The 15,397-nt window shown below is 39.3% G+C and overlaps 1 protein-coding gene across 4 annotated transcripts in view; it reads left to right on the top strand.

Annotated features, from left to right (window-relative positions):
- The first annotated feature begins 10,119 nt into the window (after positions 1-10,119).
- The window catches only part of TSGA10 (testis specific 10), a 44,653-nt gene continuing 39,375 nt past the window's right edge, over positions 10,120-15,397 (top strand). For 3 of the 4 annotated variants that reach the window (XM_081326423.1, XM_081326422.1, XM_081326420.1), the window contains exons 1-2: positions 10,120-10,338; positions 14,606-14,722. In XM_081326423.1, the coding sequence (XP_081182549.1) occupies positions 10,282-10,338; positions 14,606-14,722 (174 nt within the window). In that variant the 5' untranslated portion in view covers positions 10,120-10,281. Of the gene's footprint in view, positions 10,517-14,605; positions 14,723-15,397 lie in introns of all 4 variants that reach the window. The other variant, XM_081326421.1, reaches the window with a different exon arrangement.

Below are 15,397 nucleotides of genomic sequence, written 5' to 3'. Positions count from 1 at the left end.
AGAGTTACTGATTTAGAGCTAACATTTTTTTTTGTTCGAAACAACAGCTTTTTAAAGATCAATCTCGAAGCAAAAAACGGAGGACAGCATACAATAATTCCTATCCTTTGCAAACTGAAAGGGGGGGTAGATTGACGGGCTACGTAGTAATTTGCAAAGCTATAGCAGATTTCTGTCGTTTTTACCGGTAATCCATTGTTCCAGGATATTAACTCGGAAGTCGATGAGTAGTGTAGTGTTACCCTTATATTTTTCTCAGTGCTTTAAAAAAGCACTTCCGTGTTTGGAGTTGCTTTATCAGGGGACTTCCGCCGGGGGGATAAAATTAGAAAGTAGAAATTTCCTCTTTCTCTCCATCCTAAAATGGTTTGAACTGGGGTTGTAATTGCAGAAACTTGCTTTCTCTTTTTAAATTGATTACAATACATACATTGCAAAAAAAGTTTTATAAGTTTAAAAGTAATTTCTCATTTTAATTCTATTACAAAACCAGACACCAAGCTGGCAGGAATAGCCAACACCCCAGAAGATCCAGAAAGATCTCGCAGATTTGAACACTGGGTCCTATCTCACAAAATAAAATTCAATGGAGAGAAAAGGATTTACACGTTGGCAAGAAAAAACAAATTTACAGATACAGAATAGGTGAAACCTAGCTCAATAGCACTAACTGTGAGAGGCATATTGGAGTCTAGTCTAGTGAAAAGAAGGACTAGGGGGTGACGTGATAGCAGTGTTCCAATATTTGAGGGGCTGCCACAAAAAGGAGGGGGTCAAACTATTCTCCAAAGCAGGGGTCCCCAACCCCCGTCTGTGGACCGGTACCAGGCTGCAGCATGCCAGCAACCAGTCCGCACAAACAAGCAAAGCCCCATCCACGGGATGCAGGCAGTACACAAAACCACATACTCTCCAGTCCATGGAAAAACCTCTCTCTACAGAACCAGTCCCTGGTGCCCAAAAGGTTGAGGATCTCTGCTGCAAAGCACCAGGAGGCAAGGCAATCGATACAAATCAAGCAAGAAAAGAACCAACCTAGAACTAAGGAGAAATTTCCTGACAGAACAATTAACCAGCGGAATGGCTTGCCATCAGAAGTTGTGGATGCTCCATCACTGGAAGTTTTTAAGGAAAGATTGGACAGTCATTTGTTTGAAATGGTAGGGTCTACTTGAGCAGGGGGTTGGATTAGAACAGGGGTCAGCAACCTGAAACAGTGAAAGAGCCACTCGGAACCGGTTCCCACACAAAAGGAAAAACTGGGAGCCGCAAAAAATGTGTGCGCATGTGCGTACATGCGCATGTGCGCAGAACAGGGTTTGACTGAAGAGTGGAGCCAAGGCGAGATATGCACCTACCCTGCATATTTGAATTTATTTTATATTTATTTTATTTTAATTCCATTTATATCCCGCCCTTCTCCGAAGACTCAGGGCGGCTTACAAGCTTAGCAGTAGCCTTCATTCTATGTATATGCCTGCTTATTAGGGCTTTCATACACACCCCAAGCGGCATTATTACAAAGTCAGCTTAATTGCCCCCAACAATCTGGGTCCTCATTTTACCTACCTCGGAAGGATGGAAGGCTGAGTCAACCTTGAGCCTGGTGGGATGCGAACCTGCACTAATTGCAGGCAGCTGGTGTTACTTAAGGAGGCATTAGCCCACTGCTCCACCAAGCAAAGTTTGAACTTTTTTAGTCCCACTTTTTTTTTTTGGACTGCATGTGACACTTGACTGGGAACCACAGGAGATGGCTGAAAGAGCCGCATGCGGCTCCGGAGCCGCGGGTTGCAGACCTGTGGACTAGAAGATCCCTTCCAACTCTATTATTCTTAAGTTCTGTAAGTGCACAGTTTAAGGAATCTGCAATTATGGTGTAACACTTTCAACATAATGATAGGCATATGATAGGTATATTGAAGAAATAAAATATGAAAAACCCCTCAAGATCTCGACGAGGAGAGAGCAATTAAGGAAATTATATTCTTAGATGACAGCCGTTTGTGGTACATTTTGCAAAATAATGTACAGATCTAGAATCATACAGTATATTCAGTCAGAGGTACTTCTAATGTTTGTGATATTGTAACACAGAATATGCTCAGGCAACGCCATGAAGAAATCCTATCCCATATAGAAGGCATTAGTTCCAATTATTCATAAAGACTGAATGGCTGTACATACCGGCAAGCCAGGATACTCAGATCATTCCATCCCTTAACATCGGGGATGAGTTATTACCCCCTATTGATAGGGCCCGCAACCTGGGTGTCCTCCTAGACTCACAGCTATCCTTGGAAGATCACATAGGAGCTGTGACCAAGGGGGCCTTCTCCCGGGTTCGACTGGTGCGCCAACTACGACCTTATCTGGACCTGGATGCCTTACGTACAGTCACCCATGCACTTGTGACCTCTCGCCTAGACTACTGTAACGCTCTCTACATGGGGCTGCCCTTGAGAGCCACTCGGAAGCTTCAACTGGTGCAAAGTGCAGCTGCACGGACACTTTTGGGGGCCTCCCGATACTCCCATGTCACACCTCTCCTCCGTGAACTGCACTGGCTTCCGGTTGCCTTCCGAGTGAAATTCAAGGTGCTAACAATGACATACAAAGCCCTACATGGCATGGGTCCGGACTACCTATGGGAGCACCTTCTGCCAACGTCAACACCCCTTCGTCCTGTGCGCTCCCACAGAGAGGGCCTCCTCAGGGTGCCACTGCTCAAGGAATGTCGGCTGATGGCCCCCAGGGGGAGGGCATTCTCAGTGGGTGCGCCAGCCCTCTGGAACTGCTTGCCTACCGAAATCCGGATGGCCCCCGACCTCCGCACCTTCCGGCGCGATTTAAAAACTTACCTGTTCCAGCAGTCCGGCCTGGCCTGATAGCTCTTGGGGTCTCAGTTGTTTTTACTATTGTTTTTCTCTATTGTTCAATCTGTATACCTACCTTACTCTGTACACCGCCCCGAGTCCCTCGGGAGAAGGGCGGTATATAAAAACAAATAAATAAAATAAATAAATAAATAAATAAATAAATAAATAAATGGTAGATGTAAAGATTCTACTTTAACATACATTTAACAAAATCATTAAACATAACATGAATATTGAAACTAGTGAATTGCTACACTGGAATTGGCCTTGAACTTTATTTGGGTTTTTTTTTCTAATTTACAGTTAGATTATTATAAAATTCATGTTTTGGCAGAACCATTTTAATAAATATCAGACATCAGTTACTGCCAAGCAATCACTTTTTTAACTATGGTCTGAGAACCCACAACATTGTTACAACAATCTTCTGAATTAATGCTTTCATTATTTTGCATCCCATCTAGTAGCTTTCTCCCTCTAGTTTGGAAAAAGTCAGTTATAGGCACAAGCTTGATTTCCTCTGTGTGTTGAAATAAATGTACTTGCATCATTCTTTATTATAGATACCAGACTGTTACTTTTACTGCAACACTTGCCCATTATATAATTTCAGTGAAACTGCTAAAACTGATCCAAATTATCCTAAAATACAAAGTCAATGAGGATGTTCTTCAGTAAGGCTGTTATATATACCCTATATAGGAAAAAAATGTATATATCAGAATAATTAAAAAGTCTTTTCTTTTAAAATAAAAATAATTCTACTCCAATTATCATCCGGCATAATTTATTTTCTGAGAACATTTATGCATTATGATATATAAACTGTCTTTTTTACAACAGGCCGCACTACACCAATAAGTAGAATTTTTTTTTCGTACTTGTTTACTGAGATTAGTGAACTGGAAAATGTTCCTGTGCTAACAATTATGGATTACCAATATCAGAACAAGTCTTGGGTTTGTATACCTGTCTTCCCTGACACAACCACAAAGAAATTGGAAGATTCTGGCTTCTGGTTTTGCGCAGTTGCTCAGCAGCCAAGGGGGGCACCATACCCTATGGCCGATTTCTGCCTGCTAGGGGACACTAAATGGGCCTGAAGTCCCCCATAGAAGCGATATAAGGAGGGAAGTCCCGCCAAGTGCGAAGAGATGGCAGTCCAGGAAAAGCCCTCTAGAAACTAGCAGAAGAAAGGATAGCTTTTCTGAGTCTAGCTACAAGCAGCCAAAGCCAAAAGCACTATTTTAAGCTGACTGTAAACAGCTAGGTAAGAACAGTGATTTTCTCTCTTCTACTTGATAATTGATTTCTTGGAAGAAAAAAAACAAACCCCAAGAAGCAAAAAGCCTCCGAAAGTGAGAAGGAGGGGGATCTTTGCCCCACCCTCTTACAGATGAAAGCGACGAATTAAACCTTTAAGTGGGGACAGAAATATACTGAAATGAAATGAATATAAGACCTAAATCTGGATAAGTTTGAAATTGGTGGAATGTATTAAGATTTCTTTTGTAAATCATGAAAATAGAAAAAAATAATTGTTTATTTTGAAAACTGAAAAACAAACTAGTGCTGACATCTAGCAGTGGATGAAAATATAGTAGTTGCTTCAATACAGGAACTGGCAAAGCTCAGGAAAAGATAATTTGTTTTGGGGTGACCTTCAGTGTCTTAATAACAGAAAATAGCTGTGACAAAAGAAAACATCTTGGACTACCTACAAAGAGAAGAACCATAAACTTTTTTTGGGGAAAAAGACCTTTCTGGATTACAAATACTTATTCAATTGTGACTTTAAAGCTGTCTGCAGAGAAAGGAAAACTCTTGATTTTTGGCTATTATGGAAAACCAGAGATCTGCAGAAAGAATACACCAAGAAAAAACAAATAGGTACTTTCCAGGAGGAGATATGCTATGTTGCAACTAATTCAAACAACAATGATCTCAAACCACAAGGAAATTAAAAATAACTTTGAAAATATAAATGAATGCATCTCTGATTTAAGTTTACAAAAAAAAACCTCTCAGAAAATAAAAATAGAGAATGAGCAGATAAAACCGATAACTGATAACCAGAGAAGAGAGATTTAAAGATGGAACCTAACAACAGAAGGAAGTATGACTCAACCCAGGTGGAAATAAACTCACAGAAAATAATGGACATGGAAAAGACAACTTATCGTTTAAGATCACAAAATAAGTCTGAGGACAAGAAAAAAGATTTGACAAAATGGATTACAGAGCTACCAGGAAAACTATGAGAACTTAAAAGAGACAAAAAATGATGAAGAGAAATTAAGAGAGAAAGAAAGGAAAAAATTTTCAATGAATATGAAGAGGTGAAACCTTCCTATAAAAACATCTCACCAGATTTGTCTTTTGTACCTACAGCAACATCCACAAGACTATGGGAAGACTCTGATTCAGAGAAACATATTGTCAGGAAAGATGTCTGGCAAAATAAAAAGGTGAAAGTGAGAATGATGAAATTAGATGATGGAATCTATCAGAGGGAATATTTGAAAATTAAACATCTGTTTGAATATAGTTAAAGAAATAGAAAGATTTGGATATAAATGAATTTTACTTTAAGAGGTATGAGCCTCTCAAGTAATGTAGTATTTTTCCTTTCTTTTTTCCTTTGTGTTTGTTTTTTGACATGAGAAATATAATAATGTTGGAATGGTTTATATAAAGAAAATGTTTTAGATACTTAAGTGAAATTGATCTTGAGAAAACTTCAAATGGATAAAAATGCATTGATTAGATCTAAAAGATTAGATAACTGGATTTATTTAAATGTAACAGTTAAAGATTAAATATATGGTTGAATATAGTTAAAAAGAAAAAAAATTCTGGATATAAATGTACATTAGTCTAAGAGGGATATGTATTTTATTAGTCTAAGAGGGATATGTATTTTAAGTAGCATACTATCTTATTTCTTATTTTCCTTTTTTTATTATTTTTTTAAGATACGAGAAATGTAAAAGTGTTGGGATGGCCTGTATGAGGAAAAAGACAAAGACTTAACCGTAATGAAAATTTTAACTAGTAAGAAAGTTTTGAATATTGTGGGAAAAACAAATTTAAGTAAGAATTTTAAATAGGATCTTTGATAAAGCAATCAAGATGATCAGTTAGAAAAGAGGCGTTATATCAATGTGGTTATTATTTGCACAAATATTAGAAAAATGTCTATATTTGTTATTTATCCAAATAATAAGAATTGTATAAATTCAAGGACGGCAAAACAGAACAGTTTTGGAAAAAGAACATCAAGCAAAGCTATTAGGTGGACTATAGAATTATAGAAACTAATTGATATTGTTTTTTAAATATAAACCCAGACAACACGATGTTTACCAAATATTAAGGTGATTATGTAAAAAAATTAATAAACATATTTTTAAAAAAGAAATTGGAAGATTCTGCTTCAGAATAACTAAATCAATACATTATCAACAAACCAAAATGTCTAATTTCAACTTTGGTTATCTATAACTAAAGAAAATGAAAAAGTATAAGGTTGCACACATGGTAAATTTACTGATGCCTTTTATGTTTAAACATATGTACAGGTATAAATCAGCTGTATAAATCAGAAACATTGGCTTAAGGACAGAAGCAAACATTTGATGATCTGAATTACATAAACAAATGTTGCTAAATGTTGAGCAATGCACATAGCAAGCTGTTCAAGACATTCCACTCACTGAATTTTACCATGTAAAACAATGTATAACTTCATATAATTACAAATTTATCATATAAAATGTTTAATAATCTTTTAACAAACTTAATGTATAACTTAATATAGAATACAAATTAAGGAGTCTGAGTGTTTTTGTCAAGGCACATTGCTAACCATCAAAGGGCATTATTTGAATGGATTTCCTATGACACTAAGATAAAGGTGAAATGATAGGGAAAATGCAAAAGTTACAACTACAAAGTTAGTGTCTAACCTACACAAACATAAAATCTCAAGTTAGAGGCAATGAATATGCAATTAGACATGACTGGAAGCCATGTTATGATTACCAAATGGATATAATTTTGAATTTCCATCTCTATAGGAAACAAAATCAGAGATTGTTACATACAGGTGAAACTCGAAAAATTAGAATATCATGCAAGAGTTCATTTATTTCAGTAATGCAACTTAAAAGGGGAAACTAATATATGAGATAGTTCAAGCCATGATTTGTCATAATTGTGATGATTATGGTGTACACCTCATGAAAATCCCAAATCCACAATCTCAGAAAATTAGAATATTGTGAAAAGGTGCAATATTCTAGGCTCTAATCAGCTAATTAAGCCATAACACCTGCAAAGGGTTTCTGAACCTTTAAATGGTCTCTCAGTCTGGTTCAGTAGGAATCACAATCATGGGGAAGACTGCTGACCTGACAGTTGTGCAGAAAACCATCACTGACACCCTCCATAAGGAGGAAAAGCCTCAAAAGGTAATTGCAAAAGAAGTTGGATGTTCCCAAAGTGCTGTATCAAAGCACATTAATAGAAAGTTATGTGGAAGGGGAAAGTGTGGAAGAAAAAGGTGCACAAGCAGCAGGGATGACCGCAGCCTGGAGAGGACTGTCAGGAAAAGGCCATTCAAAAGTGTTGGGGACTTTCACAAGGAGTGGACTGAGGCTGGAGTCAGTGCATCAAGAGCCACCACACACAAAGGGATCCTGGACATGGGCTTCAAATGTCGTATTCTTGTCAAGCCGCTCCTGAAAAACAAACGTCAGAAGTGTCTTACCTGGGCTAAAGAAAAACAGACCTGGTCTGTTGCTCAGTGATCCAAAGTCCTCTTTTCTGATGAGAACAACTTTTGCATCTCAATTGGAAACCAAGGACCCAGAGTCTGGAGGAAGAATGGAGAGGCAAACACTGCAAGATGCTTGAAGTCCAGTGTGAAGTTTCCACAGCCTGTGTTGATTTGGTGAGCCATGTCATCTGCTGGTGTTGGTCCACTGGGCTTCATTAAGTCCAGGGTCAACGCAGCAGTCTACCAGGAGATTTTGGAGCACTTCATGCTTCCTTCTGCAGACGAGCTTTATGGGGATGCTGATTTCATTTTCCAGCAGGACTTGGCACCTGCCCACATTGCCGAAAGCACCAAAACCTGGTTCAATGATTGTGGGATTACTGTGCTTGATTGGCCAGCAAACTCGCCTGACCTGAACCCCATAATCTATGGGGCATTGCCACGAGAAAGATGAGAGACATGAGACCGAACGATGCAGAAGAGCTGAAGGCCGCTATTGAAGCATCCTGGTCTTCCATAACACCTCAGCAGTGCCACAGGGTGATAGCTTCCATGCCACGCCACATTGAGGCAGTAATTGCTGCAAAAGGGGCCCAAACCAAGTACTGATTACATATACATGCTTATACTTTTCAGAGGTCCGATATTGTTCTATGTACACTCCTTGTTTTATTGATTGCATGTAATATTCTAATTTTCTGAGATTGTGGATTTGGGGTTTTCATGAGCTGTATGCCATAATCAGGGACGCGGTGGCTCAGTGGGTTAGGACGCTGAGCTTGTCGATCAGAAGGTCGGCAGTTTGGCGGGTCGAATCCCGAGTGCCGCGTAGCAGAGTGAGCGCCTGTTACTCGTCCCAGCTTCTGCCCACCTAGCAGTTCGAAAGCATGTAAAAATGCAAGTAGAAAAATAGGGACCACTACGGTGGGAAGGTAACAGCGTTCCGTGCGCCTTTGGCGTCTAGTCATGCCGGCCACATGACCACGGAGATGTCCTCGGACAAGCGCTGGCTCTTCGGCTATGAAACGGAGATGAGCACCGGCCCCTAGAGTCGGAAACGACTAGCACACATGTGCGGGGGAACCTTTACCTTTACCTTTATGCCATAATCATCACAATTATGACAAATCACGGCTTGAACTATCTTGCTTTGCATGTAATGAGTCTATCTCATATATTAGTTTCCCCTTTTAAGGTGCATTACTGAAATAAATGAACTTTTGCACGATATTCTAATTTTTCGAGTTTCACCTGTAGATGGCATCTTCCTCTCTTTTCACTTATGAGTATTCTTAAAAAGTAGTAGTAATAAGCATTCTAGAACTGCTAGCAAATTCTGCCCTCTTTCATTTCCATATTTTTTTTGAATGGATTGATGCCAGTAGCATAGTCCCCAATGAGCTTAAGATTCTTCTAGGTTAGAAGAGCACCTTTGTATTGGCTGATTTGCTAAGCAATCTCCTGGTTACAAATTCTCTCTGCTAAAACTTACAGGGCCTAGCTCCTCCTATTCCTCCCTTCAACCAACTGCTATGGGGAGTCCTCTAATTCAAAGAAGCACTCCATATTTTTTAGCAAATGGAAGTAAATGTCTTTATTTGGAATATTCCCAAATGTTGCACGTGAGCAACAAACGCTCAATATTAGCAAGTCATTCCTTTTTCTAGGATGGGTACTTCCATTTCAACACCCTTTGGTTTTTAGACAGGTGTGTACCTATTTATTACCCCTAATCTTTTTTGTGTGTGTACTGTGCAAATTGTCTTTCGGCCACTTTCCTCCTTTCTCAGGCCAACCTACCTCACGTGGTAGTTGTCAGGGCTTTTTTTGTCATAGAACGCACAGAAGGGCGCCTTTTTTCAACGGAATTTGTGGAACTGAAAAAAGAACTAAAAGAACTGGCACCTGTGATGCACATTGTTGTGTATATGATGATAATAATAATAATAACTGATCTCTGCCGCAGGACCTTCCATCCATCCAAGGCTCTTAACAGTTGACCAGGGAATGCGCATCCAATTGGGCGCTCAATGGAATTTTGGGAATAGACCGCCCGCCCGTTCCCGACGTTGTCGCGACGCGTTTAAAGCCCGAGCGGCGGTTGAAGCGGCGGAAGCGCGCCGCGCGTGCGCCCATGAAACGGCGGGGTGGGGTCAAAAGCGGAGCATTACTCGGCCGGCTGAGTGTAACAGGTATCGGAAGGGCAAGGGGCGGGGGGTTACCAGGAGACGCCGAGGAGCCGAGAGGAGACATTATTGTGGCAAACCGGTAGGGGGCAGCGCGTCCAGGGAAGCAGGTGGCATCCCTAGGAGAAGCCCCATCGGGGCCGAGGCCACTAGTGCTTGTCTTCTGACCTATCCTCCTTTCTTCCTGCCTGCCTGGCGGAGAGGGAGGGGAGAGAGGAGGAACTGGCTGCACCTGCCAAACAGTTACGGGGCGGGTGGGCGCGGAGAATCGTCCCGTTGCCAGTCTGGTTGCTCATTGGCCTGTCTGGCTTGAGAGGGAAAAAGGAGGCGAGGTAGCGGGTAAAGCTGAGAAGCGAGTTGAGGAAACCGGGAAGGAGAGAAGGAATGAGAAAAGGCAGGCAGTACACTTTCTGGCGCTCACAATTTAGCTGCCGTCATGACTTCTAGGAAATTCCTTGGGCGCCGGAGGAAAAAACCAGAATTTCTTGCAAAGGTACAGAGAGTGTGTATAGGATAAGGAGGCACCCTTCTGGCATATGTACTTAGCAACTTTGGGGTTAATTCCACAGGATGAGGGAGTCAAGAGACGACTCTTCTGAAATGGGGGTTCAGGTAATTTTATGAAGGTTGAGGGGAGATGTGATCATTCCCAATTTCTGTTAACCCTCCAAGTGAGTACAAATAAACAAAGATTTATTGTCTTTAGAAGTTTATGTATGTGTAAGCTAGTTCTCAGAAGAAAATGTATAGATGCAAACACATGGTATGAATATTACATAACTTAATTATCATATCTTTAGGAGAAAATGAAAGGCTGGACATTCTTGTTTGAAACAAAATATTTCTCCCAATTTGGCCATGTTGCCCGCGTTCTTCATTGTTGTTGTTGTTTTTTTGAAAAAAAAACCCCTATCAACAGTCCATTGTTACAGTTCAGGTATAGATTTCTCCTTCTGTTGTGGTATGACCATTCTTTTTCCCACTTCCATGTTTGATAAATCCATGATAGATTCCAAATTCTAGTGATATAGCCAAGAACATGCACTTTTAAAACACAGCGATTAATTAATCCTTGGCATATATGGGAAATATCTCAGCTTTTTGATATATACAGCCATCCATTTCACCATGGTGATTCTGAGCAGCTGACAACACAACAACAAAAGTAGAATACCAACTGGTCTATTTTTGGTCACTGTTAGATTAATCATTTAAAAGTATGTTTGTTAATATTTTTGAGAGTCCTCATAAGTAGTTAAACTGCGTTTCTTTATGTAGTTCATTTCTATTTATGTTTAAAAAAAACCTTAGGAAGATAAGCTTACAGTTTTCCCATGTATCCAATTCACCTTTCCCCAATCCATTGAAGCAGCTGTCACTGTGATACTTCCATAACTATCTTGACTTTATTTAAAATTCTAGAAAGTAGGGAAGGCTGTGGGGTAGAATTGTTGGCTCATGCAACTGAATAACCAAAATATGCAAATTAGTCTTTAGTGGTTGACTGGATTGTTCTGCTGTTTGGTAATTTAAGTCCATGGAAATTCATTTTAAATAAGCACAGAAGGGTTTGGATTGCATTTGAAATACTGTCACAGGTTCTTTTATCAAAACCCAAAGTCAGTGGGGTCCCAAAACTAATACAAGCACTCTTGGCTTTTAGGTAACACATACACAATCACACACTGGGTAGTACTCATAGTTTATTCTTACATACTTCCCCAGGTCTACTATTACTCTTTCTACTAGTATAGTCTACTAGTATAGCCTACTACAATTTGTGAGCCCTACTGCTAAAGAATGATAGTTCTGCCTATTAGCCCTAGACTGCTATCAGTGGCTTTAATTCCACTAAGTGACAGAAACCACCTCCCATCTCTCTCTCAGAACAACTCCCATGCACCCACTGCACTCTGCTGCTTTTCTGCTTGTTGCTGGGAAGCTGGGTGGCTACAGAAAGTTCTTAAAGGGCCAGGGCACCATCAGCCCAGCTGCTAGCTAATTTTCAAGCAGCCTGCCCTCTCACAAATAACTTGATATTTCTCTTTAAATATAAAATTTGCTATTATTGATAATGAATATTTTATACTTTGATTTTTTTTATATTTGTATTGAGTTTTTAATTCACATTTAATAGTTCTGTTGAAAGAAAAGTCTTCATCATGGTTCAGTCCAAGCCGGGGATAAACAACATGGCGACTGCTTTAGAAAGAAGGTTGCAGTTTATTGAAGATGAGAGCCAGACAGAAAGATGGCTCTGGCAGAAAAGAGAGTGAGCACATGTAGGGAGTGGGTTTTTATACCCTCTAGAGCCTTTTGTTTGGAGTTGTTTCCTGTTCCTGTGGCATGAACTTTGACCTGAGTCTGAGTGTGCTCTTTTGGTATCTGTGGGTTAATCCTATTATGTCCTGTCTTGGGTGGGGTATGTACATTTTAGGTCTTTGTCTTCTTAATCTTCTAGCTGGGGGCATCCAACCTTCCTGGATTATTTATATCTGCATTTGTACAGAGCTAGTTTCTGCTTGGGGGAGGGAGACTTGGGGCTATTAAAAAAACTGCGTGTGCTTTTCTGCCTCTAAGATCCTTTTAGAAAATATATTTTTCTGTCTTTTTAATATTTCCTTCTCTGGTGGGCTGACTTCCCACAGTTCCATTATTTGATCACTTTTAAAGAAGTATCACAGAATAATTATCCTCTTATTCAATGCAATATTAAGTGCACATATTGGAATAAATACGAGTCAAATAAATGTTCATACTTCATATTGGCATTTATGCTAAACCCATTCTGAATAACTTTGGATACTTACTGCTTTTCTAGTTTCATTTGGTTCCTCTGATTAATGCATGTGACTAGTTTTGTGAACCCACCAAAGCCTAATTTGCAGCTCAACTGCTCATTATTTGCAACATTTATCCATTGGTAAAGTTTCAGATGGGTATATAACAAAGTGTCCAAGCTTTGTTTGATTGTTATCAAACCTGTGGCTATTATCCAAGATATTTTTCTGTTAATTGACTAGCTGACACTTCCTGAAAAGTATCATGATGATGTATACTATAATTACTATCTTTGTTTCCCTGATGTTAATTAATTGTTATTTGTATATCTATTATATCTTTAAATTTGATGATAAATTCTCCATCTTTATTTAAATTTTTCCATTTGATTTCAGTAAAATGTTATGCCCATTCCTGCAATAGTAGTTCTTGGTTACAGTTACTCATGCTTTACTCACCTCCAGACTGGACTACTGCAATGCACTCCTCATGGGGCTGCCCTTGAAGAATATCCCGAAGCTTGAGCTGCTACAGAATGCAGCAATGTGGGCAGTTATGTGCACTCCTAAAACAGTGCATGTTATACAGTGGTGGGATTCAGCCGGTTTGCACCAGTTTGGCAGAACCGGTAGCTAATTTTTTGTTGCCCAGGTCCAGAATGGACTTCTGGAAGCGGCACCCACACAGAGAACCGGTTGTTCACATATTTGAATCCCACCACTGATGTTATATCTCTACTATGAGAGCTGTATTGGTTGCTAGTGTATTTATTTATTATTTTTATATGCTGCCCATCTCTGAAAAGTGGGCAGCATATATATTAAATAAAGTTTGTTTTTGAGTCCAATTCAAGGTGCTGGTTTTAACCTTTAAAGCCCTTCATGGGATGTGACCAGGCTATCTGAGGGAACATTTCTTCTCAGTTACATCAGCCGCCCCATTAGATCTGGCAGAGAATGCATTCTATGGGTATCATCACCTTCAGACTTACATTTGGTGAGTCCCAGAAGATGTACCTTCTCGGCCATGGTGCCCACCTTTTGGAATGTTGTTCTTTTCGAAATTGGATTTTTCTTATTTTTTTTTAACTTGCCTCATTTATGTAATGCTTTCTGACTTAAACTAGTAACATTTTGTCTGACTTAACCAGTAACATTTTCTCAAGATTCCAGATATGTCCCCAAACTTAAAAGGTTTCTCATGATCTATGTCAGTTGTACACAGTATTGTTTCTCCTAGATAATGCTGAACTACATTTCTACAATTCAATAATGCGCCACTACCTTAGACAAAACCAAGTTGAAAAAAAGCTAATCACTGATACTGAATTACTAATTAAAATTTTGACAGACTGCTCCGTTTGAATCCTCCCTTCAGTATGGTACCCACAGAGAGGGCTCCCACAGAGAGGGCCTCCTTAGGGTGCCGTCGGTAAAAGAGTGTCAACTGGCGGCCCCCAGCGGGAGGGCATTCTCTGTGGGCGCGCCAGACCTGTGGAACCGTTTACCGGTGGAGCTCCGGACAGCTCCCGACCTTCGCTCCTTCCGACGTGACCTAAAAACATTTATTTGAAGAAGCCGGCCTGGTCTGATGGGTTTAGGGGTATTTTAACGTTTTGTAATTTATTAAACTGGGCTATTGTATTTAATATTTTTAAATTTTTATATATTGTATTTTATTGTATTGCCCTGTACACCGCCCTGAGTCCTTCGGGAGAAGGGCGGTATAAAAATTAAATAAATAAAATTAAATAAATAAATGCAGAATAAGTAGTACTTAGGCATGATTTTTCCAAGAATTTCTGAATCCATTTTAATATAGTCCCTATTGAACCCTGTCAATTTTATTTTCAAGTAAAGTTGAATAAATTAGGCTAAATGTATTTTCATCTGGCAGTAACAGACAGCTTGCATCTTTTAGTTAAATGTAGCAATAAATACCACAAATTTTGACTGAAGTTATTTTTAATTGTTTTATAGAGAACCACAAGAGAAGAGCTTGCATTAAGAGATCCATTTACTGAAAGTGACAGAACTTCAAAATCTGAAGACAGCCTTAGAAGCAAAGACAAAATAATCCAGGAGCTGCTCTTGGAGGTGTTGTCATAAATGTATACTATTTTGTAACAACCATATATATATGGAATAAACTTCCACTGACATCACTTAATTAGATTGCTATAATGTGAGAAAATGCTTTTTTTGTATTCTCCATAGAGACAAAGAGACAAGATCATGGCCTAGGATCAGTGATGACATTTTATCATTATGACTTAGTACCTTTTATACTAATGGTCTCTTACTGTGTGTCACCAGAAGAGTAAGATCACTTACTTATGGACACTATAGAGAGAAGCTAACCACCTAGATGTATCAAGACTGTTTAGCTCTTGTCAGTCTGAATTCAGACCTCATGGCAAAACAAGGTTGATGGTTTATTTAGAAACAGATAAAGATTGTGCTTGTCACTAAGGAAGTAAGTGTCAAACTTGATGTAGGTTGTTGATTTCAAGGTTTCCTATATGCATATGTATAATAGCTACAACAGGGATTTATATTAATATTAGATGATATATCATTTATTGTGTTTGAGTGTTCTTAAGCCTAACAGTATTGGTGGCAGAGAATTAACTCTCCTAATGTGATCTCCTCACTGGAAGACCACGGATAATTTTCAGATATCCTGAAGTTACTAGATGGTTTAGTATGTCATCTGAACTGTAGCCTATGTTCAACTGTTTTAATTCTGCAAAGAAGATATCAAATTTGGTA

The sequence above is a fragment of the Vipera berus genome, assembly GCF_964194415.1.
Source record: "Vipera berus genome assembly, chromosome: 4".
NCBI classification, from domain to species: domain Eukaryota; kingdom Metazoa; phylum Chordata; class Lepidosauria; order Squamata; family Viperidae; genus Vipera; species Vipera berus.
This window is presented reverse-complemented; position numbering and strand designations above follow the sequence as displayed.